The sequence below is a fragment of the Neltuma alba genome, unplaced genomic scaffold (genome assembly GCF_004799145.2).
Source record: "Neltuma alba isolate B1F8T4 unplaced genomic scaffold, ASM479914v2 tig00002494_pilon, whole genome shotgun sequence".
Taxonomy (NCBI): domain Eukaryota; kingdom Viridiplantae; phylum Streptophyta; class Magnoliopsida; order Fabales; family Fabaceae; genus Neltuma; species Neltuma alba.
The window spans coordinates 15,877-38,568 of NW_021632880.1; the positions used below are offsets into that span (position 1 = coordinate 15,877).

At 37.0% G+C, this 22,692-nt stretch overlaps 5 protein-coding genes across 7 annotated transcripts; all 5 read left to right on the plus strand.

Annotated features, from left to right (window-relative positions):
* The first annotated feature begins 1,746 nt into the window (after positions 1 to 1,746).
* LOC114729889 (uncharacterized) lies at positions 1,747 to 4,251 on the plus strand. Of its 3 annotated transcripts, none has more exons than XM_028916916.1 (3): positions 1,747 to 2,183; positions 2,523 to 2,647; positions 3,989 to 4,251. In XM_028916916.1, the coding sequence occupies exons 1-3, from the start codon at positions 1,805 to 1,807 to the stop codon at positions 4,193 to 4,195; spliced, it is 711 nt and encodes a 236-aa protein (XP_028772749.1). In that variant the 5' UTR covers positions 1,747 to 1,804; the 3' UTR covers positions 4,196 to 4,251. The 3 variants fall into 3 exon arrangements, with proteins under 3 accessions (XP_028772749.1, XP_028772756.1, XP_028772762.1); XM_028916923.1 differs by lacking the exon at positions 3,989 to 4,251 and adding an exon at positions 3,099 to 3,452; XM_028916929.1 differs by lacking the exon at positions 3,989 to 4,251 and adding an exon at positions 3,085 to 3,234.
* A 1,382-nt stretch (positions 4,252 to 5,633) lies between these two features.
* On the plus strand, positions 5,634 to 6,819 carry LOC114729879 (metacaspase-9-like). The gene is made up of 2 exons (XM_028916909.1): positions 5,634 to 6,000; positions 6,081 to 6,819. The coding sequence occupies exons 1-2, from the start codon at positions 5,634 to 5,636 to the stop codon at positions 6,680 to 6,682; spliced, it is 969 nt and encodes a 322-aa protein (XP_028772742.1). The 3' UTR covers positions 6,683 to 6,819.
* Positions 6,820 to 10,565: 3,746 nt separating this feature from the next.
* LOC114729951 (uncharacterized) lies at positions 10,566 to 13,778 on the plus strand. Its single transcript, XM_028916974.1, has 3 exons — positions 10,566 to 10,765; positions 10,891 to 11,451; positions 13,438 to 13,778. Exons 1-3 carry the CDS (start codon positions 10,624 to 10,626, stop codon positions 13,776 to 13,778), a joined length of 1,044 nt encoding a protein of 347 aa, XP_028772807.1. The 5' UTR covers positions 10,566 to 10,623.
* Positions 13,779 to 15,119: 1,341 nt separating this feature from the next.
* On the plus strand, positions 15,120 to 17,439 carry LOC114729913 (pentatricopeptide repeat-containing protein At3g02650, mitochondrial-like). Its single transcript, XM_028916939.1, has one exon. It carries the CDS (start codon positions 15,443 to 15,445, stop codon positions 17,198 to 17,200), a length of 1,758 nt encoding a protein of 585 aa, XP_028772772.1. The 5' UTR covers positions 15,120 to 15,442; the 3' UTR covers positions 17,201 to 17,439.
* A 2,640-nt stretch (positions 17,440 to 20,079) lies between these two features.
* On the plus strand, positions 20,080 to 22,189 carry LOC130494223 (calmodulin). Its single transcript, NM_001422328.1, has 2 exons — positions 20,080 to 20,324; positions 21,576 to 22,189. The coding sequence occupies exons 1-2, from the start codon at positions 20,249 to 20,251 to the stop codon at positions 21,947 to 21,949; spliced, it is 450 nt and encodes a 149-aa protein (NP_001409257.1). The 5' UTR covers positions 20,080 to 20,248; the 3' UTR covers positions 21,950 to 22,189.
* Positions 22,190 to 22,692: the final 503 nt, after the last annotated feature.

The following is a 22,692-nucleotide window of genomic DNA, read 5'->3' on the forward strand; positions in this document are numbered from 1 at the left end:
TCATACTTATTTTTTTTAATAGTCTTTTTAATAGTTGTACATATTAAAATTTTTATCAAATAGTAACTCTAATTAATACACATGATTAGTAAGGATATTCTACAAAGATAATACCTATTTATTATAAATAACCAACTTTATTAATCTACTTAAATTATTCCACTAACTCTTACATTAAAGATAATATTTTAAAAGAGACATTTTAGAAGTGGATATTTTCTAATTAGATTAGAACTTTTAAATTTTCCTTTTAATTAAATGACTGCCTAACAAGATTTTTTTTTTTGTTGCCCACCCAATTTGCCGGAGTTTTGCTCCGACTACATCTGAATCTGACCCGCGTCGTGCACCTGGCTGTGGTGGATGAGTCTTCCAACGGGGATTTCTGCATACACTGAGGCTCAAACTCGAGACCTCGCTTAAACGGTACTAAGCCGCTTACCACTTGGACCAACCCCCGTTGGTGACTGCCTAACAAGATTGATATAAAGGCCAAGCTCATAATGGGTTTGGGCTTAACTGAATGGTGGCCCAATTCCATTGTTTCAGCCCGATTGCATTGGATGGGAGAATGGATTGAGTTTGCTTGATCATTGTGAGTGAAAAACTTATGTACTTCCCCAGGTCCACACTTGTCAATATCCTGCCCTTTCTGACATCCTAGCTCTAATGGTCCCTTGTTTAGCTCCTGCAGAAAATACCACTTGAGCCGTTGGCAATCCAAGCCCAATATTCTTCATGGATCATGCCCCTGCCCCTGCTTCTTGATGGATTGATGTTTGTTGGGCCACCTCATCTCCTTTAGAGCTTTCCTAGTGCCATCTCTCTCTTTTTTTTTCCGAAAGAAAAAACCAGATGAACAAAATACCAAAGCAGATGAAACTTTGAGTTATGCCCTAAAAGGGGAAAAAAAATACATCGAAGGAAATAAGCTTAAAAGAAAGAAACTGGGAATTATAAAGAAGAGCCAGACGTGTGATTGATGTTGATGAGCAGCTATATTACATCCTGTTACTATCCCAAACAAGCCGTTATATATTCCTAGAAACAAATCGTGCATTGCATTGACAACGAATGCTTTGCTGCTCACAAGTCTCAATGATTTTCAATCAGACTGGCACGGTCGTTATTTAAAAGCTATAAAAGGTCAGATGGGATCATGGAAAAGGACATTATGGCAATCGCTTTTGCAAGAAGACAACTAGGAAGTTATTTTGAACTTGGCATTAGATCACTTACTAGTTAATAATTAATAATGATTACAAATTACTTGTCAGTTTATAAGTCACTTTCAGTTATTAAGAAAAATTTTAAATTTTATTAACTGTCATTTAAGATTTAATAATTTTTTAACTTTATCTCTATTTAATATATATTATACTTTATATAAATTAAATTAATACATTTATAAATGAAGTATAAAATAATATATCCATCTAAAAAAAATTTCTCGCTGCCTTATAAATATAAATAGTACTAGAAGAGTAAATGCAATGTGTTTTCTCCAAGAAATCTCATTTTAATTTGATTTCATGATCTTATTCTGACATGCACGGACATCAGGTTGTTATTAGAACGATTCTCAAGGTCTCATATAACGTATGAAACCATCGGTTAATATCAGACACTGTTTTTTTTTTTTTAAATATAAATAAAAGAGCTTGGTTAGTTTACATGGACAGATCCTCAGTGAGGCATCTGGCAAACAAAATAGAACGAGAAGATAAGTGCTCTCCAAAAGCAGAAACACGGCGATACAATCCAAGGACGCAGAAATATCAGACATTGAACAGGAGTAAGAAAGATGAGAGCTCAAACAGAGAGGGGCAGCCCGATGATGGCGAACCCTCGAAGAATCGTTTATTTAAACAGTCAATCTTCCGATAACCCCTTCCAGATCCGACCCTCTTTTCTCGCATCTCTCCTTCAGTTCCTTCAGAAGCCTCACTCTCTTCCATTCCTTCTCAGCATTTTTCTCTTCCTCACTTGGATCTCTATCCGCTTTCAGCGCGTTTCCCAATTCTCAACTCCACCCGCCGGAACCGCCGCAGATTGGAGCGTCGATGATGATATGAAGGCCAATTTGGTTAGGTTCAGCTCTGGGATTCCTTCCCAAATTGCTAAAGACAAGCGGGGCTGGTTGCTCGATCCCGTTTCTCTCGCCCTTGCTTCTGGCATTTCTGGTATATTACGCACTGCTTTCTTCCGTGTGTTGTCTTTTTTTCGGTTCTTAGTTTTTCGATATGGACGTTTGTGTTGCAATGATCACCCCACTTCTTCACTGTGCACTCTAGCTTCATTTGGAGATTGGCTCCCTTTTGTTCCAAAAGCTGATATGCACTGAAGTTACGTACTCCAGATAGAACGAAATTTAATTTCAACGACCTGTATATTTGCTTCGCTCTTAACTGATTAGGCGGGAAAAAGAAAAGGCACATAGTGCGCGGGGTTTCATATGCAAAAAGAAAATATGTGTTTGTGTTCTTTTCTGGCATTTGAAAAAGAAAAATTCTTCTTTGCAGGTGGAGCTGTCTCTTGCGCTTCAGTTCATGTTGGAGAAATACGTCCTGGCAAAATAAGAGGAAATCACAGACATCACAATTGCAACGAGACATTTGTCATTTGGGGTGCTGCAACAAAATTTAGGGTAAGCTCCCGTGTCGTAGTTGCCAGTTGGTGGCATATAATTGGTTTGGTTATGTGTTTCCCTGCATGTAAGATTTTATTGAGAAATAGCTTTCAGTCCAAAATGCCTGCAAAGTGATATGTATGATAGTATGATACAGTAGTACAGATAATAAACATGCTCCGCTTTTCAAATTACTGTTCTTTCCCTATCTAAGTGTTAGTATCAGGTCTACTCAACTTTCTATTTAGTTGCTAAACATATTCATGTTTTTTTCTTTGTTTAAACGACTCGTCCTGATTCTGAAAATCATAAATTGGTTGAAAATCTCAAATTTCTTTCTGGTTTTATGTAAAATCAAGTGGTGAAACGAAAAGAATAAATGCCGACTTGTTTGCACCACATTTTGTTCATTCTCTTTTTGGCTGAATGCACAAGCCCCTAATGTGAAAAACAAGGTTTGTGAATGCAGATTCTCTGCACCCTGGAATGGAACTGCTTGCCACCTCAGAAGATCCTTGTCGTTTGCCTGATCCTACGACAACATTTACGTCACACGTTTGAGAGACTGAAATTCAACACCATCATGAATAAAATGTGTTTTCACCTTTATTCTTTGATAGAAATGATCCCAGCCGTTCATTCTAAATCCTAAAATGCACAAACCTTCTACATTTTGTTTCCCTCCAGCAAATGCTCAGTTGTGTCCGAGTCTGAGACCCAAAAATGCAGCTCTGTTCCACTAAGGCACAAAATTTTCAGTTGTCCGTTGGTTGAATATTCATGTCTGAGGTTCAACCCTTTGCTGATTCAAGCCATTCGATTGTACACAGGAAGGGGCATTCACCATTCCTCAAAGGGAATTGCACCGAGACATAATTGAAATCAAGGCTTGAGTGTTTTAATGGATTTAAATTAAACAATCCGGATAATCACATGAATTGATAGTTGCAATTGGCCCATTTAAATCTGAGAATAGTTGAGGCATAATGCATCACTTTACTCCTGCTGAAACAGTGCAATTCAGCTTCTCAGGCATGTGGTGTCAGCACTGTCACAGGCAAAATAGATGGGATCACTATGAGGTGCGCAGCAAATAGTCTCGTTCTGAGGTGCAGAGAATTTGCATTCTAAGATTTGGAGATGTTAAAGGAAATGCTTATTTGTGCTCCTTTCCCTGCGCCCGGCCGTCAGTACTTTGAACTAACCTGATCAGCTCACACTGAAATGATTAGTTCATATGCATCAACTTGGCACTATTAATTGATCAGAATTGAGAAAAACTGATTTCACGTTTCTCTTCTGTTGTGACCCTCGATTTGTATATCAATTTAATCTATAAGACTTGAGAATTATTTGTAGTTGGAGAACAACAAGGTAGCTGACAAGGGCTTTGCCGAAGTGATTATTGGCGCCGATGAGGTTGCTGTTGCTGCCAGCCCCCGTAGGACAGCCCATGCATTAGTGAACATGGATCCGATTAAGAGTACATTCTTTTTAGGATGCCAAGACAGTGTAATCAACTACAATGGCACAAATAATGACTACAACGTTTGGCAAGATCTTTAAAAATGCTGCTGTACAGATTTTCCCATCCCTTCGCTGCTGAAGGAATCTGAAATACATCTGAGCCAGGGTATGACAATTTTTAAGCATCTATGTACATATTTGTTTCATTGCATACTCACTTGATATATGTAGTTCTTCCGTTTTTTTGTTTTTTTTGGATACACTGTAGTTCTTCGTTAATGAGAAAGAATAAATGAAAAGGAAGAAAACAAGAAATTAAAGTGATAGACGTGTTTCTGTTCTGCCTAGCACATCGCAGGAAATTTTCTTCTCTCTGCCACAAGTTGCCAAAGACGTGGTTAGAAGATTTTCATTCTACGGGTGATGACCCCCAGCTACATAACTTGTTATTCATGTGGCCGTTATCCGCGACCATGTAAATTGTAGACATCATGTTGGTTCCTTTCTATGATTTTGCACGGGAATAGGTTCTCTAGATTTAATTCTGAATTCATAGCCATTGTTGTTCTTTGCCCCAGTTGATTTTTTAATGAATTTGGAGCCCGCCTGCCTTAATCACCCTTTTGATTGATTTTTAAATGGAGATTTTCAAGTCAGCACATTCATTGATCACCAAGCGTCGTGCCAAGCGTGGTGATCAGTGAAAACAGAACACATTCTATATTTGCCCCTTTTGAAACATTTTGACGTGCTCGATACATTTGAAATGCACACATCCTAATTCGTCACGTATCTTCTCTATTTGCTAATTCATTCTTATTTTTAAATTTACTAAATGGAACACGAATAATGGATGGTTGGATGACACGTGGGATCATCAATGCACAATACTGTATGAGAATTGTATTTGCTTGCACGTCATTGGAAAATTATATATGTCAATACCATCTTTTAAAGAAAAGATCGTTGATATAAGTTTGTGTCTAAGCTTCAATGTTCTAAATCATCCACTTATTATTTGACAGGAGAAAACAAAATATATTATAATACGATTGATGGGCAAGAGACCCGTACAACGTTTGAAGCTGTTGACGAATGGATAAGAGTCACAATTTCAAACTCCCATAGAAAGCAACAATTAAGAACATGCTTGTACGGGATTCTGAAGGCTTTCATTCTGCTTTTGACTTGCAAGTTCTGCAATCAATAAAGACGAACACACCAAAATCGACTATCATAAATGCAAATTAAAAATGTCGAGCCAGATGCGTAAGCTGTGACATAAAACCCTACTCTTTAACTATTGGTCGCTGAAACCTTCATGGATTTCTAATGACAACGAAAATGCTTAAATGTTCAATCATATAACTTCCCTCACTTGAAAGCCAATAAAAAATGCACACAAGGGTTACTTGTATGAAATCCAAAGCAAAACAAGGCCGCCTCCACATATAAAAGCTGTGGCCAATGAAGAGTCCACCATCATTCACCTGCATATTATCCAAATCCGATCTGCAAAACAAGACAACATTAAAGAATGGAAGGAATTAGAAGGAAGAGGTTGGCTGTATTGGTCGGGTGCAACTACCCCAACACTACAAATGAACTGCGTGGCTGCATAAACGATGTGTTAGCCATGCGAGACACTCTGATCAAGAGATTTGGGTTCGATCCCTCCAATATTGAGTTACTCACTGATGACGTTGATGCTCCTTCAGGTTCAACCATGCCCACTGGAGCTAACATCAAGCAGGCTCTTTCTCGCATGGTTGATCAAGCTCAACCAGGGGATGTCCTCTACTTTCACTATAGTGGACACGGAACCAGAATCCCCTCCATGAAACCTGCCTTCCCCTTTCGCCACGAAGAAGCCATCATCCCCTGTGATTTCAATCTCATCACTGGTTCGTTTTCTTCACTTTTAGCCACCTTATTAATGTGGAAATAGAATAGAATTGAAGTTGACACAATTCTTAATGTGCAGATTTGGACTTGAGGCAATTCGTGAACCGGGTGCCCAAAGGAGCGAGTCTGACGATTCTGTCGGACTCGTGCCATAGTGGAGGGCTGATTGACAAAGAGAAGGAACAAATAGGGCCATCTTCAGCTGTCCAAAACGAGACCACAATGAACCTTAACTCCAAACCTAAGACCATCCCCTTCTCCGACGTATTACAACAACTCGCGTCCTTAACAAACATAAGCAGCTCCGACGTGGGAACCCACTTGTTGGAGTTCTTCGGATCCGAAGCCAGTTTGAGGTTCAGGGCGCCATTTCTGGAGCGTGATTTGTTCCCGCCTTTGAAGCCCGACGAGGGGATTCTGCTCAGTGGGTGCCAGGCAGACGAAACCTCTGCCGACATGGACCCCGCCGTCACCGGCGGAAAGGCCTACGGAGCATTCAGCAACGCCGTTCAGATGGTGCTCAAGGATGATCCAGCTCCGTTGAGTAATAGGGAGGTTGTTGTAAGGGCGAGGAAGATCCTTCGGTCCAGAGGCTTCGTGCAACATCCTTGTCTCTATTGCAGCGACGAGAATGCTGATGCTAGTTTCCTGAGCCAACAGCCTCAGGCTTCTGCGTTGTGACTTTATGACGCATGAAACACGTCCACGTTGTTCTCGATGCAAAAGTTAACCATGGCTGTGTATTATATTCTGTGCAATGGGTTGGATGTTATGAAATAAACGTAAAAATGACATTCGTTGATTCTAATGTTATTCCAGGACCAGATCCAACTCATAAAAGTATTTTTGCTTTCCTCACGACCCATCATGGTAAAAACAATTCTTTGCTGTGCCTCCTTTAGTCTTTTAATTTTAAATAACATCAACCAGGTTTATTTTTAAATTTTTATATACACACATATTAATCCATATGCTATCTCTTGTCCTTAATATAAAAATTAGTTGACAAATTTAAGTAGGTTAAGAAAGTTTGTTATTATTTGTAATAATTAGGTGTTGTCTTTCTTAAAATACCGTTGCAAATCATGTATTAGCTAAAACTACTATTTGATTGAATTTTTAACCTGTGTAACTACAAGAAAAACTATTTTGAAAAAAACAGAAAAATATGAGAGACAAAATAAATTGGGTTCTTATATTTAAAATCAAATTAAAAATTAAAATAGTTCTTATATTAAATACGAGAGATAGTATAACATAGAATGTGTGCTTACGAATACACTCGTGTATCGTAAAGTATGGACTAGCAATTTAATTAGATCAGCATAAGAAGCAATTCTTCATGTCACAAGAGAATACATTTGGCTTGGACCCTTTTCTGTATATACTACCTCCGGTCCTTAATATAAGACCCTGTTTGACTTTTAGTTTGGTCCTAATTATAAGACCCCAATCCATTTTGTCTCTCATATTTATGCATTTTTTTCCAAGATAGTCCTTCTAATAATGATAGTTCTAGCCAACACACTTAATTAGCAAGGATATTTTAGGAATGACAACACTTATTTGTTACAAATAACTAACTTAACTTACTTCCTTAATCTCCTCAAATTAGTCAACTGGGTCTTATAATTAGGACCGGAGGTAGTATTTTTTAATCACAACGCATACATGTATCCTACTCTTTATAGAAAATTCAAATTCACAACATCCTGCTTAAAAAAATTTTAATAGAGATACTTAGTATCATTAAGCCTTATTAAGGCCCAAACAAGGAGCATTTTGCTTATTACAAAGAAAATGCATTTGTATTTGTGTAGGGTGGATAATCAAATAATCCACGACTCACGTCGTGAGTATATTTGGGCCAATGAGATTAAAATTTATGATATCTTTCTCACACAAAGACAAAATTGAAGTATTTATATATTATTTTTTTGTGCCAGCAGGAATATTTATTTATCATTATTAATTATAATCATGTAAGGACCCCAGCGCATTGACAGAAAATAATAGATAAAGGCCGGAATCAATGTTTCTTTTTTCCCCCAAACAGAAGGATCCCCAGCGACCTTATTAGCTTTTCCTTTTTTGAACTTCGTATCAGGGGTCGATGCCTTGAAATCTAAGTAACGCTTTAACGGAGATCATGGAACAAGATAGGGAGATCACACACTATAATATAGATTGATATATTATTAATATTATTAATTATTAATGGGTGCACTGAAAAGGACAAAACCCCACTTTAATCTACTCGTCAATCTTAGGATCCAATTATCTGTACATAATCACGCACGGATTAGCTCTTGATCGCACCCATGTCCTTAATTAAGCAAAACAGTAGATTAATCAATAAATTGGAATTTACCACTATTTGAAGTAAAACAAAACTACAGTGGGGAAAAAAAAAAAGAGTATAATAAAGAATGCATCATAATGAGCATCATGCATTGCACGGCATGTTCCTCTCTTTTTTTCTTTTTTTGAACTTTTCCTGGTGGAAACAGGCTAGGCGGCCTGTCAGGGCCTATGGCCTGGCCTGTTTTCCAAAAAAAAAGGCTCTGGCCTGTTTGAAGGCCTCTTTAGTTAAACAGACTAGGTTTAGGCTTTTTAAAAAGCCTGTTAAGCCTGTTAAACCTGCCTGGGCCTGTCAGGAAATTATAATCATAATATATGAAAAAATTAATTAATGCTATTATTGTTAATGTGCTCTTTTAATTTATTTTTTAATTTTAATATATAATTAATAGCTTAATCTTTTCTTAGATTTTGAAGTTTAGATGACAAGTGAAGATAAAATATAATTTAAAATAATAATATCAATAAATAATGTGATTTTTAAATCTTAAAAATATAAAGAAAATAGGAAAGAAAAATTTTGTTCCAAGAATGATAAATTAACTTACTTACGTATTATGTTAATTTAAGTATGATACCCTCTTTATTCATTATAAAATTAGTATTGTTTTCCTCTTTATTTATTTGTCTTAATTTTAATTTTTTGTGTGTACTTAAACGTAGTCTTATTCCAAATTTTAACATATAATTACAATTAGTTTTCAATAATATTCTTATAAATTATAATTAAGATTTAAAATAGTACTTATGATACTAAAATTTAAATAAAAGACAAGACTAAAAATTAAATTATTATATACGTTTTTTTTATCTTAGCTTTTTTTAAAAATTAATTATTATAATTTGAATTTTTTAAAATACAGGCCTTTTAACAGGCTTCAGGCCAGGCTCAGACTGAAAAGTAAGCCTGTAACAGGCCACAAGCCAGGCTCAGGCCAATAGACTCCAAAACAGGCCTGGCCTGTTAAGAGCAAAGCCTGACCTGTTTCCACCTTTAGTGTTGTGTACGGCACATTCACAACTCGTTCCGTATTGATCCCAACTTAATTACTCCCTCTTACTGTTAAATTAGTGCTTGCCCCTAACTATTAGATTTAACCCAATTACTAATCACAGATGGCTAAAAAGGATTCCCAGGGTTTATTTCCCTGTGTCTTTTACGGAGTCCAAGTAAAAGAGATTTACTTATATTATCGCATACATACTAAACTTACGAATAATACACATCATTCCACGTGCAATTTGCTTTTCTATAATTGATTAACATTCTTCTCCCTCTTCTTCTCTCTCTCTCTCTCTCCCCCCCCCCCCCACTTTTTCCTGTCCATCCACCTCTAACCGTTACCTTTACTCCACTGTAGTAGTTAATATTATTGTTATTTATGAGTAAATTATATTACGTTCCTCTAGTTCTTAAATGTGAGATTTAATTAGAAAATTGATGTTGATCTTACATGTGAGTTTTACTTCACAAATTTATCAATTTTTTTCAAATTAATCATATTAATATTTCTCCAATAATAATCAAGCAGGGGGAAGGGAATTAAAAAAATTACTTGAGATATTTTAGAAAAAATATATTATGTTAACTAATTTAACTAATATCTTTAATCTACTATAATTAATTAATTTAATGTTACATTAATCACGGAAAGAGTAGTCAAATTACATAAATATAAATTTGTTCTAAATATTTTTTCGGAATTTGAATTTTACTAAAAGTGCACACCCTTTTTATTTTCAAAATTGAACTTTTAAACAACATATAATACATACACTACAGATAAATTCAAATTTATTTGCAAACTATTTTCATGAAAATACCTTCCACCTTATTTACATGGAAAATTGACAAGTTCTTTACTAAGAAACGAAAATTAAAATTTCCGTTAATAAAAAAAATATATACATAAGTACAAAAAATTTTAAAAATATGATTCAGTCTATGAAACCAAGAAGATAAAATGACGGTCAGTATCAAATGTAAAATTTTGAATAATTAGCCTTATCTACAATTCATAAAATAATGCACTTCCTTAACTAAACCAAAAAAAAAAAAATCATGAGTGAGATTCATACAAAATTTCAGATTAAATAATAAAAATTTTCTATAATTTAAACAAAACAAAAGCCAAATTCGGGGAAGGGCCATTTAACCTTAAAAAAATGAAAATGAAAACAGAATAACTAGGCGTTTTTCTCCAGCTTTTCTCGCTGCCTTCGTCATCAGCGTACACAGAAGCGCACTACCGGAGAGAGCAATGAAGAGACAGCATAGCATGGTCTCATCGTCGTCACGCCGAGAAAATGCGCCGGAGAAGATTCAATCCAAAACGATTGGCTGCATGTCCGGCATCATTCACCTTGTCTGCAAGTCTCACTCCCGCAGATTCCTCACCTTCGGTAATAGATTTATCAGTCATGCTGTTAAAATTCTGCTTGGTTACTGAGGAAACATATACTAGCTTGAATTTTGGACTTTGGATTTATTAACATTATAGCATGCAATTCTCCTTCTGCATTTGCAGGAAAGAAGCAGATTAAGAATGACAGTTCTTTTCCCGCAAAAGCAGAGCTTCCAAAACAAACTCCCGTGAAAGAAGGAGAAAACTTCAAAGAGGATAAACCCAATGTTTGTTACAATCCTAGTTTGTCACGTGAAGCACCAAGGAGCCCCACCCTTCCGGCGGATATTCGCCGTTCAAATCCGGCGAAAACACCTGAGAACTTCCGAACTCCGCCGGCACTGGTGGCGAGGCTGATGGGATTGGACGAGGGCCCGACGGCGGCCGAGAAGCCAGAATCCGTGGCGGAGAAAAGAGAAAGGCTTTTGAATGCACTGCAGAAATGCGACGAGGATCTGAAGGCACTAAAGAAGATCATTGAGGCCGTACGATCAGCAGATCAGCAACGGACACCCTCGACGGAGGTGATATCAAAAAACGTGAGTTGCTTTGGGGATAAAATTAGAACAGTAACGGAGGTTACTTGTTCGGAGCAGCAACCAAGTCCAGTGTCTGTGCTCGACGAGTTGACTCGGTCCCCTGTGAGTTTCAGGAATTACTCGCAACAACAGTCACATTCAAGTGGTACGTTCGCTTTTTTATTAATCTAATTTCATTAACTTTCGTCTCCTTCCGCATCCTGGTTCATTTGCATTATAATTGAAGATAAATTCTACAAATTGCAAAATCAGAAGACAGTGCAGAAGTTTTTATGCGCCAATGAAGCTAGACTAATATGTTGTAACCAGAATTAATTTGGTTTTGAGAATGCGGCGAATCAGATGAAATTGTTCATTAAAGCTTTTCCTTCAAGCCTTCAAACTTGCTAGATTTTAGGAGTTCTGAGAATTCATAAAATGCTTGCGACGATTCTCTCTGATCATTGATCTAATATAAACTCTTTGTTGAGTGATCTTTTTCAATTCTTCATGGCTATATACACATCTCTCTCTCTCTCTCTCTCTCTGTTTTTTTTTTAAATAAATGCATAAAATTTTCTTTAGTAGTCAAAGATTCCAGGTTTTTTTCCCAACAAATTGTCTATCATATTGCCTCTTTTTTTCCTCTTTTGTTAACCGATCCGTTGAAACTGAGTTATCAACTTGCTGATTGTCCATTTCCCCTTAGTGGTTAGGATTTGACTAGAAAGAAGGATAAGGACTAAAAATTATCCAGCTGCAAGGCTTGAAAATATAAATCATCATTATTTTCTCACTTTGAATTTGGATTGACACAGACAGGTCAATGTTTTGATACTTCGTGATATTATTAATTCTTGTTGTTTTTGAATCTTTTCATTTCAGCCGTATCCGGTTTGAAGAACAAACATCCTTCTAAATTTTTATATAGTTCCAACATGTTTTATGATAATACCTATTTATTTAAAATCTGTCTGGTTGTCATGTACTGATGGAAAAGTCAGACGTTTTTTTTTGGGGTTGGTTCGAAGAATGTAATTGTCATCATCCTAAAAGAATATTTACTAATCTCCAAGCTGCAAAGATACAAAGTTGCAATTTATGCTGACCCTTTGGAAGGGTTTATGCAGATAATTAACTTACTCATGGAGAGGGAACACAATGGTCCTTCGTGAAAAAGCACATGCTTCCTTATCCATGATGTTTAGGATTCCAAATTTACAATCATAACTTCTTGTGTTCCACACCATCTTCACCATCATGACTGGGGACAAATTAATTCCTTTTTGCCGCTGCAATTATATTGCGGCCAATATAAGTGACTCACAGCTAGCAAGCTGCTATAATGAAAACAGTCTCAGAATATCACTAGTAACGTTAGTAATCCTTTACTTTTATCGAGTGATTGATCTATAGTTGGCCATCACTTTACATAGAAAAAAATAATAATTTAACAGTGAACCCAAAATTACTAGGAAGAAGACAAAATACATATAGGATTAACCCCTTTTATATATATATATATATATATATATATGTTGCTTGCTAGAAACCAAAAGAGAAGCCCAAATGAACGTTTTTCATAAAAAAGAAAACTTGTCGACTTTAGTGGGTGGGATGATGGACCACCGTCTGTACGCACAGGGGGCTAATATATTATTAGGAGGAGACAGTCAAAAGATGTTCAAAAAGAAAAAGAAGAGAGGCCACACAGTGACACTCTCACGCACCCCTCTGGCCGCTTTACCTGGCAACCTTCTTCACTTTTTACAGTGCCTTGCTCATTTCGACCCCCCACCACTTAGCTTTATACCTGCTTCTCTTGCCTTCCCTGCAAATCCACCCATGGATCTTCTGGCTTCAACAACACCTTGTCTGTGCTTAGTCTTGTTGGGAAAATAGCTGTCATTATGTCCAACTAATGTCCTCTAGCACGCTGTACATTACTATAATCTGTCCACTTCAACTTCAAAACACACACACACACACGTCAAAGAAAATAAAAGAATTTTTTATTTTACATGTTCTTGTCAAGGGAAAGATACCATGTGATTGGTTTAAGTAGGCATGCATTTGATGATTGGCCTGTTAATAAGATAATTACTGAAAATTTTATATATCATTGGATAAAGATGAAGTGTGATGTGCACAGGGCGAGTGCAACAGCAGAAGATACAGGTGCAAAAGAAGCCAGGAGAGGAAAACACGTGTTTCTATGAGAGAATTGCGACAAGTGAGTTGGTACATAAGAAGGTGAAGGATGATGAGGAAGAAGAGGAGTCGGTGATGTGGAGCAGGAGAGCAATGAAAGAGAGCGTAGAGGAAGTGTGTAGGGACATCGTATGGGGAGAGAAGCGAGAGATTGGGAGAATAGGTTTGGCTTTGCATGATCATATTTGCAGGGATTTGATTGATGAAATTGTTCGAGATTTGGGATTTTGTTGCTTTAATGCTCTTCCCTTCGAGGCCTGTAAGAGAAGACTCGCTTTCTGATCATTGATAACCTTTTGTGTTCCTTTCCATTATACCATCAATTAGAATCACACTAGGTGTAATTTTGTGTCTATATGGGCGTGTACACTTGAAATTTTATCCACATAATTTATGCTCTTCTTTGAAGTGTGAGACCTAATTGGAGACCGGCCGCATGAAATTTGGCTGTGGCTGATAATTGTGGACCGTATAAACTTAATTAATAGATATATATGATATGTTACAATAGGGTATTCTATCTAACTCATCACTTTCAGGATTGGAAAATATGGGTGCGATGACTTTTGCAGGAGTAAATGTTACAAAAAGTACAACCCGATTAAAATAATTTAACTAAATTTCCAATTTCTAGAGCGAGTCATGGAAAATGACTTTTTATGCTATCAAGGGTCTAAAAAGGTTAATATTTATGAGACAAAAAGTAAAGCCTTGTATCATTTTTCCATTTTAACGGGTAAATGCTAACTAGAGCGGGTTAAGCAAGTCAATCCTAATGATGAGCGATCATTTTTCCCACAAGCAATGATAGATTATTGGTACCAAGAACTTGCAGCAGAATTTCCATTAAAAAAAAGTACGGATGTGCAAACTGTCATAGCTTTGCAAGGTTGGATCGAAGATAAAAATAATTGTAATGTCAGTCTTGATTTGTGCTGTGTTGCTTAAAAAAAGGAGATGTTTGTGGAAATGTGACTCTGAATTCACCTTTTTTTTTTGTTTTTTAAATAGTTCTTACCCAAAGGTATCCCTTCCCAAATTTAATAGGAACTTATCCTTCACCTATTAATATTATAGGATAGCGGGAAATGGTTTAATAAATTTACTTTTCTATGGACAAAGACGAATACTGAAAGCCAAAATAGAAAAAAAAATTATGTAACATAAAATTTGAAAATTTCTTAATATATTTTCAAAATGATATAAAATGATCCACATCAAATTATCAAGTAACAAAATAAAAAGGATGCGTGAAAGAATAAACTTTACCAAGTTTTGCATGCTCGGCAACATACCTCAATAAATCTACGGAGCTTCTAAATCAATGATTGAATACTGAAGTGGAATAGCAAGCTTTTATTATCATAGATTCTGAAATTAACCAAGATATGACATTTCAAGACTAAATTTTAAAATATGATTTATTAAATCATAATGTTCGAGACAATATATCACTTTTATTTTAATGTTTGAAATTTGTTTTGATTTGAACTCTATTGCATTTCAATTAAATGTCTTTCGGGCTTGCATACAACACAACAAAACCCTCTGGAAGCAAGTTGGGTTTGGGCCCCATGTTCCAAAAAAAAAAATCCTCGATCCAGATCTCACCCTCCGTCCCTCGCCGCTCTGCAGACCCCAATTCATCGTTGACGACTGTGCGCCGTTGAGCGACAGACCTTGCAGAGCTCTCTCCCTCAGTCGCTGCTTCCTCTTTTGCGTGTTTCGAGTCTCTGCAGTTCCCTCTGCCCCGCTACTCTCTGCTTTCTCTTCTCAAGTCGCCGAGTGTTTCAAGCCACTCACTGATTCGGAATTATCTCATTCAGTCGAAATACTCTTCCTACTTGTCGGTTCTCAGCGCCATCCACTGCTTCCAGATTCTAGGCTAGACTGTCGCTACTAGGGGGCTGTATCAGTTTTAGTTTCTGTTTCAGGCGAAGTTCGAGATGTGGAGGTCGGCTTTTGCAAGACAAGCCTTTCAGAACCTCAATGCTTCCAGAACCCGAATCCCTAAGGTGATGGCGGCTCTCTCTAACTCAGTTGATATAGTTCAATCTTCTCATTTATCTGCACGGTACCTTCGATTCTTTTCCCAGCATTCAGCTGAACACTCTCAATTTGAAAAGCAAATCACTGATTCTGCCAAGGAGGGGTTCGTGCATGAGGTTCCATTTCATTTTTCTGAGGGTATTGATGAACATGATGGTGCTCAGATGGGCAATGATGCCCCTTTGGATAATGAGCCTCCCGAGGAATCTCTTGAAGAAACCGTGGGTTTGCATATGGACATTTCTACTTCTGGTTTTGACCAGCACGGGGAAGAGGAGGGGAAAGAAGAGGTTTACGAGATCGATCAGGAGAAGTTGGAGAATGTGTTGTCTCTTCTTCAGAGTAGTCCTAATACGTCCCTTGAGTCATGTCTTAGCGACATGGATTTAATTCTACATGAAGAATTCGTGATCAAAGTACTCCAAACACAGCTAATTGCTGGTGACAATCTCATCAGATTTTTCAGGTGGGCTTGGAAAGACAAATCGTTTAAGGTCACCACCACTGCTGTGGAATCTCTTGTTTTGGCTGTATGCTCTTCTCTTAGGAAGAAGGAGATATATTCCCTGTGGGATTTAATTAAGGATATCAGCGTGAAAGAGGATGGGGTGTTGAATGTGGAAATTCTCAATAAATTGATAGCTACCTTCTCAAAATTGGGCAAAGGGAAAGCTGCGTTTGACGTCTTCAATAGTTTTGGGGAACTCGGGTGTGTGCCAAATGCAGACACCTATTACTTTACTGTCGAAGCTCTTTGCAGGCGATCATTTTTTGGTTGGGCTTGGTCTGTGTGTCAAAAAATGCTTGATGCTAACAGCTTGCCTACTGGTGGTGAGAAAGTTGGTAAGATTATATCTTGGTTTTGCAAGGGGAGAAATGCTAAAGCTGCCCATGCAGTATATGTTGCAGCAAGAGAAGAAAAGATGCACATTCCGACTTCTTCTATTAATTTTTTGATTGGTCAACTTTGTCAAGAAAATGAAACTGTACAATTAGCTTTGGAGATGTCAGAGGACGGTATTGGAGAAGATAAGAAATATGCAGTAAAGCCATATTCAGCTGTTGTTCAGGCCCTATGCAGAATCAAAGATGTTGATGTGGCCAAGCAACTGGTCTTAAGAATGGTTGCAGAAGGTCCACCCCCTGGGAATGCCGTTTTCAATTATGTTATTACAGGATATTCCAAAATTGGCAAAATGGAACAGGCATTGGAGATGATGAAACTAATGCAAACTAGAGGCTTAAGACCAGATGTATATACTTATACTGTTCTTATAAGTGCCTATGTAAATGGTGGTGAGATCGAACAAGCTCAGAAAGTCTTCACAGAAGCCAAAAAGAAGTATTCAGAGTTGAGCCCTGTAACTTACCATACCCTAATACGGGGATATTGCAAACTAGAGAAGTTTGATAAGGCTTTGGAGTTATTGGCAGAGATGAAGAACTTTGGTGTCCGTCCAACTGTTGATGAATATGAAAAGTTGATTCAGTCTTTTTGCTTGAAGGCTTTGGATTGGCAAATGGCAGAGAAGCTCCTTGAGGAAATGAAAGAGAATGGCTTATATCTCAAGGGTATCACTAGGGCCCTAATTACGGCAGTGAAGGAAATGGAGAAAGAGGTTGTGGAGAACCAAAAAGATAGTTTAGTGGCTTAAAATTCCTGCTGGCTTCGGGAGGTGGCATGAACCTAATGTGAAAGGCCTGAGGCGTGTGTTTCTTTTCCATTTTTTGCTGCTTTCTAACACCTAGTTACTATTTTAATTCTCTTTCGATCTAAAGGCAAAATTACTGGTAGGATGTCAACTTAAGCTTTGATGGTTGTAATGTGAGGTTGGTGTCTTTAATATTTAATAATGCAGTTCTGCTTAGCTATGTTATAGGGTTTTCCCTTACAGTATTGTCATTGGCATTCTGTTTACAACGTTAATATTAATCTTGGGATGCCCTGCTAAACTTTCTTTTCTTCTCTTCGCTTGAAGTGGGGAAATATTGATCACCCAATTTTTTCGTGAGTCCCTGAACACACAAAGGAATGAAACAAGTAAAAGAGAAATGTGTGAATAGAAAACTGAATGACTGTTTTTTATTTAGATTCTATACTATATCTTTGTTTCATGTGTAGGCTTTCTGTTAAGTCATGATTGCTGCCTCACCAATATGTAAAAAAAAGTTATTGTTACATTTGGTTTTGATTGTAATTGGAGCTCAAGATGGATATGTTTTGGGGATTAATGGTTGTTACTAAAAAGGTTATCATGGCATCTCAGATATGCTGATCATCTTATGCTAGTTTCATTATTAGGTATATGAAACTGCAGTGTTCATTAGCTGCATTTATGCAGGCTAGTTGTGAAAATTCTGTAGAAGGAAGTAAAAGTTGTTGCTGCATTGCAATCCAAATTTCGTCAAGCTTTGGTTGCTGGGTGTCTATCTTAGGTGCTAAGTGAAATCCCGCTATGAGCTAATTATTTATTGTGCTTTTAGCAATTACATTGTTCAATTATGTGAACATTTTAATTCAGATATCAATGATTAAGCAACACTTGAAGATATATGCTGCTGTGGATATGCAGCTTTCTTGAAATAAAAGTGGCAAGTAAATGAACTTAGCGGCTAACCCGATTGTTCCTTGTGGACTCATAGGTTGGAGTCCCGTTCAATGACACAGTCGCATACAGAATAAAAGTGGAGGACAAGGATTTGGAGCCAAGTAAAAAGAAGCGGGCAGAGTGATCACTGGTCAGACCAGAAAGTTCGGTTCTGATGTCTTCCCAAAAAATTTTCAGACCGGAGGTTTGACTGGGGGTGCAAAACTCAACGGGAGCACCTGTAAATATATTTTCTCGTTAATAGTCTGTCTATTTTCATTTTTGTCATTTGGAGAGATTTTTTTTTTGGGCAAAGTGAAGAAAATAAATTATTCAGTCATTTGTAACCAAGAAAAAAGAAATGGACGGGACAGGACACTAAATTAACTGACTGAGGCCGTAATTTAAGAGTTAGTAGAAGTAAGGGAGGATTGCAAGAAGATCCCAAAAGAATAAAATAACTACTCAAAAGCTCCATTGACCAGTTAAGAATTGTTATTTCTTATTTTAGAGCTTATCACTGTAAGCAGTTTAGTTGTAATTTAGACTTTAGAACTTTATTGCAATTCTTTCAAATAATATAATTTGATTTAATAATAACTAATAACAAAATATAAGGAAATACAACAAAATTGAAGGAAACTTTAAATCTGGTTAACTTTACCTTAAAATTTAATGTTTTTATTTTGTTCTTATTTAATATATATATTCAGAAAAGATATAATAATTCCTTCGCAATAAAAAATCATATGGTGGGTACGGAGAAGTTGACGTGGCAGCAAAAATGGCCCCCACGAGCGAAGGCCTCCGCGTCCAAACCGCGTAACCGGGTCGCACTAGGCGTCGACGAAGACCCCCTGATTAATTAAAACGAACAAAAGCCACCAACCAATCAAGAAAGACGATCATCCAAATCCTTGAATTACTCTTCACCGGCTTGTCTCTATTTTTAGTAATCCCAAATCCTCTCGATTTTTAATGCGTGCTTGTCCTTAGGGTCCTTATCCCCTGCGTCCACTTCCCAGCTGTCATCTCATGTTTGGGTGGGTATCACCATCTATCAGCTATTGACGCAACTGCCCAGTGACACCATTCGGATTTCGGACAGGATCCTTATCCTCCATTCCTATGCAGCCTCCATCTGATCTCTTCACCATATCCGTCGTGCCTTGGGGAAACACCACTGCGCATACCTAAAATACCCCTCTCGCATCAACAAATAGTTATTAAAGTTTTAAATTATCTAAACTCCTTGCTAAATCATATGCCCCTCTGTCTTTGGGCAAAAAAAAAAAGTTATATACTTCTTTTATTTTATTTGTAAATCAATTTTAATGTAATTCTTTAAAGCTAAAAAAATTTGAAAGCATTAAACAATATTCTTTCTATTTGTTGATTTGTAAAAAATTAATTTAAAAGACATCCTATTACTCCTGTATTTAAAAAAGAAAATAAAATAATTATATAGAACTAAATGAAGACTTTGGTATTTTAATTTTATGTTATCTATTCAAGCGAGAATTACAATAAACTCCGAGGATACGACTAATACAAAATATTATTTGTTTATCCTAGGACTCTTACTCATATATATATATATATATATATATATAAATTACTCAGCGCAGAAAGAAAGGATAAAGATAAAAAAAAATTTTTTGGTAAACATATAGATAAATTATGAAACATTTAGGAGATATTTTGTTTCATCTCATGGTTGATTGGACAAGATTATCCAAGTTGGATGCATGACACCTGAGGGCTTCATGGTCATTTAAGCACCTAAAGTAATCAGTTAATGAAATCGCTAATTAAAATTAAGATTAAAACAATATAAGTTGAAAAATGAGAAAAATAGCAAATAAACGAGTAAAGGGCGTGCGGTAAAAATAGGATGACATTAAGGGCAAATCGATAATAACAAGGGGGCTAACCGGCCCAGGAGTTATTGAATGGCACATCCTTTGATTTTCCTATAAAAATGGCAGCTTTTACCTGAAGATTCAAAACCCTCTCGTGTTTCCTGACAATCTCTGATCGGCTTCTCCGAAACAGAATAATCATTTTGAAAGGAAGAAGAATTACGAGAAGGAAGGGAAGAAAAAAGGAACAGCAATGGCGGATCAGCTTACTGACGAACAGATCTCTGAGTTCAAGGAGGCCTTCAGCTTGTTCGACAAAGATGGAGACGGTTCGTCTCTCTTTTTCTCGCTCTCTATCGCTCTTTCGTTATTTCAATTGACCTATGAATAATTTTATGTTTTGAGTTATTTCTAGACCTACCTGTCTTCTGGAGGTGTTTAGCCAGCGGATGCTGGTTTGTGGTTTGGGAAATTAAATGGATTAATGAATTTGAAGAAGTTTTACCGGGCTTCTGGAGAATTGTTTGGTGGCGACGTCGAGATTTAGATCTTGCATGGTTTCGATTGTTGTTCTAAATTTCACGGACTAATTAGTCGATAATTCTGCCTGTATTACCGTTTTCTTTTCCATCCCCATTTGACGAGCATATTCAGAGTAGAAACAAATGAGAGAATTTTTTTTTCTTTTTTTATGCGCAGAGTTGTTATAGATGATCTTCGATTTTACAGGAATAGTCTTGCTCAATTTTAAAATGCTCGTCTTGCCTTTAGAAATGAATGAATTGCTGTGTTAAAAGTTTACGCATCTGCATGTTGGGTTCTGTTTTGATTCTAAACAGGAGGTCAAACAGTGGGAAGAAGAATAGGGGTCAATGAGGGGAAAAAGTTAGATTGCACTTTTTTCCATTGTTTGTGTCTCACATTCAGATCATGAACCCTGAAAGCAAGGGTAACTGACAGAATTAATTACTTGCTTTTGTATAAATCCTACTATTGACTTTTCCTTTTCCTTAGTAAAGAAGATAAGTAGCCATGTGATCCGATGATAGAATATAATGATAGCTTCCTTATGGTATGTGTTCCCCACCCCCACACCCCCCCCTTTTTTTAAATGTCATTGTCTTCACATCTGTTGAAAATAAATCGAGATGAAGTGTAAATTGCAATCTGCAATTCGAGAAGAGAACCTAGAGCCCATGTATGCTGTTTTTATAAAATGCAAAACCATTTGACAGAAAGGCCTTCCCTTGCCAAAGTGGGAATGCTGCAGTTACACATCTGCATAGCATTATTTGCCAGAAAGTCTAAGCTTGCACTCTACTGAGAACCCATTCCTTCGCTAAAAATTCTTTTCCTCTTATATACTGTTATGTGTGCCAGGGTGTGCCAGAGAGTGTGTGTGTGTGTGTAAATTTACGCAGAGACGTTTGAGCGATTTTGTATTGTGGTATTTGACAATATGACACTAATGTCAAATTGATTGATAGCTTTTGTATTGTATAGTTGCGAACATGCCTCTCTGTCTTAGCCTCATTGAATTTTTGAAGCGGATTTTGATTGTGTGTGATCTCACCTTTCAGGTTGCATCACAACCAAGGAGCTTGGAACTGTTATGAGATCACTGGGGCAGAACCCAACTGAAGCAGAACTCCAAGACATGATTAATGAAGTAGATGCCGACGGAAATGGTACTATTGACTTCCCGGAGTTTCTAAACCTTATGGCGAGGAAAATGAAGGATACAGATTCTGAGGAGGAGCTAAAAGAGGCGTTTCGGGTTTTTGACAAAGATCAGAATGGATTCATTTCTGCTGCTGAGCTCCGCCATGTGATGACCAATCTTGGGGAGAAGCTTACTGATGAAGAAGTTGATGAGATGATTCGAGAGGCTGATGTTGATGGTGATGGCCAAATAAATTACGAGGAATTTGTTAAGGTGATGATGGCAAAGTGAACCCTAAATCTCCGCCAAGATCCTGATGAAAAACTATAACTGCGAAGAAGAGATAGAAGAAGGGGGACAGGGTTGACTTATATAATGATACTCTTAGACTTTGTACTTTTTTATTGTTAAATCTTTGTTTGATGGTTCTGAATCAATCCTCTGTGACATGTAGTGCTAAGCTAATTGTTTTGGTGGAATGGTATCTCCAGTTTGTCTTGTGATTGTGTCACAAGTTGATGGTTATTTCACTCTTATTTTCGGTTTGCCATGCCGGATAATTGCAACGTAAGGAAGTCGATGAATACGCTGTGTATGCATGAGATTGCAACAGCCTGCTAGATGCCCGGAAACCTGCCTCTTTTCTCCAATTAAAATTAAAATTATTCCCAATCGCGTATAAAGAATTTTTTTTTTCCTGGGAAAAAGCGTAAAACTCTAAAACAGATCAATTATAAAAAAATAATTAATAATTAATAATCTAGTAAATAATAAGGTAAAAGGATTTTTTAAAAAAAAACTATCTTACTGTACATTGATTACTTGGCACAAGGGTTAACAAATTGAGCGAATGGATTGGCCATACCACACAAATAGTCTAATCTCTACACGGATCTATAAATTTAGCTAAAAGATGGCCTGAGAGAGAAAGTGGTTGAACAGATTACCCAATCCCTCCTTTTTCTTTTTCTTTTTTAGTTTGGGTATACAACCCATCGGCCCAGCCCCTTCGTTAGCTAATTGTAACTTCTCCG

What these genes read in the sequence shown, in the direction of transcription:
- LOC114729889 (XM_028916916.1), top strand. Translation starts at nt 1,805, where the DNA reads ATGAGAGCTCAAACAGAGAGGGGCAGCCCGATGATGGCGAACCCTCGA. An exon ending in CCTTGCTTCTGGCATTTCTG is followed by an intron (nt 2,184 to 2,522) that starts GTATATTACGCA and finishes TCTTCTTTGCAG; the next exon opens with GTGGAGCTGTCTCTTGCGCT. An exon ending in GTGCTGCAACAAAATTTAGG is followed by an intron (nt 2,648 to 3,988) that starts GTAAGCTCCCGT and finishes AATTATTTGTAG; the next exon opens with TTGGAGAACAACAAGGTAGC.
- LOC114729879 (XM_028916909.1), top strand. Translation starts at nt 5,634, where the DNA reads ATGGAAGGAATTAGAAGGAAGAGGTTGGCTGTATTGGTCGGGTGCAAC. An exon ending in TGATTTCAATCTCATCACTG is followed by an intron (nt 6,001 to 6,080) that starts GTTCGTTTTCTT and finishes CTTAATGTGCAG; the next exon opens with ATTTGGACTTGAGGCAATTC.
- LOC114729951 (XM_028916974.1), top strand. Translation starts at nt 10,624, where the DNA reads ATGAAGAGACAGCATAGCATGGTCTCATCGTCGTCACGCCGAGAAAAT. An exon ending in CCGCAGATTCCTCACCTTCG is followed by an intron (nt 10,766 to 10,890) that starts GTAATAGATTTA and finishes CTGCATTTGCAG; the next exon opens with GAAAGAAGCAGATTAAGAAT. An exon ending in ACAACAGTCACATTCAAGTG is followed by an intron (nt 11,452 to 13,437) that starts GTACGTTCGCTT and finishes TGATGTGCACAG; the next exon opens with GGCGAGTGCAACAGCAGAAG.
- LOC114729913 (XM_028916939.1), top strand. Translation starts at nt 15,443, where the DNA reads ATGTGGAGGTCGGCTTTTGCAAGACAAGCCTTTCAGAACCTCAATGCT.
- LOC130494223 (NM_001422328.1), top strand. Translation starts at nt 20,249, where the DNA reads ATGGCGGATCAGCTTACTGACGAACAGATCTCTGAGTTCAAGGAGGCC. An exon ending in GTTCGACAAAGATGGAGACG is followed by an intron (nt 20,325 to 21,575) that starts GTTCGTCTCTCT and finishes CTCACCTTTCAG; the next exon opens with GTTGCATCACAACCAAGGAG.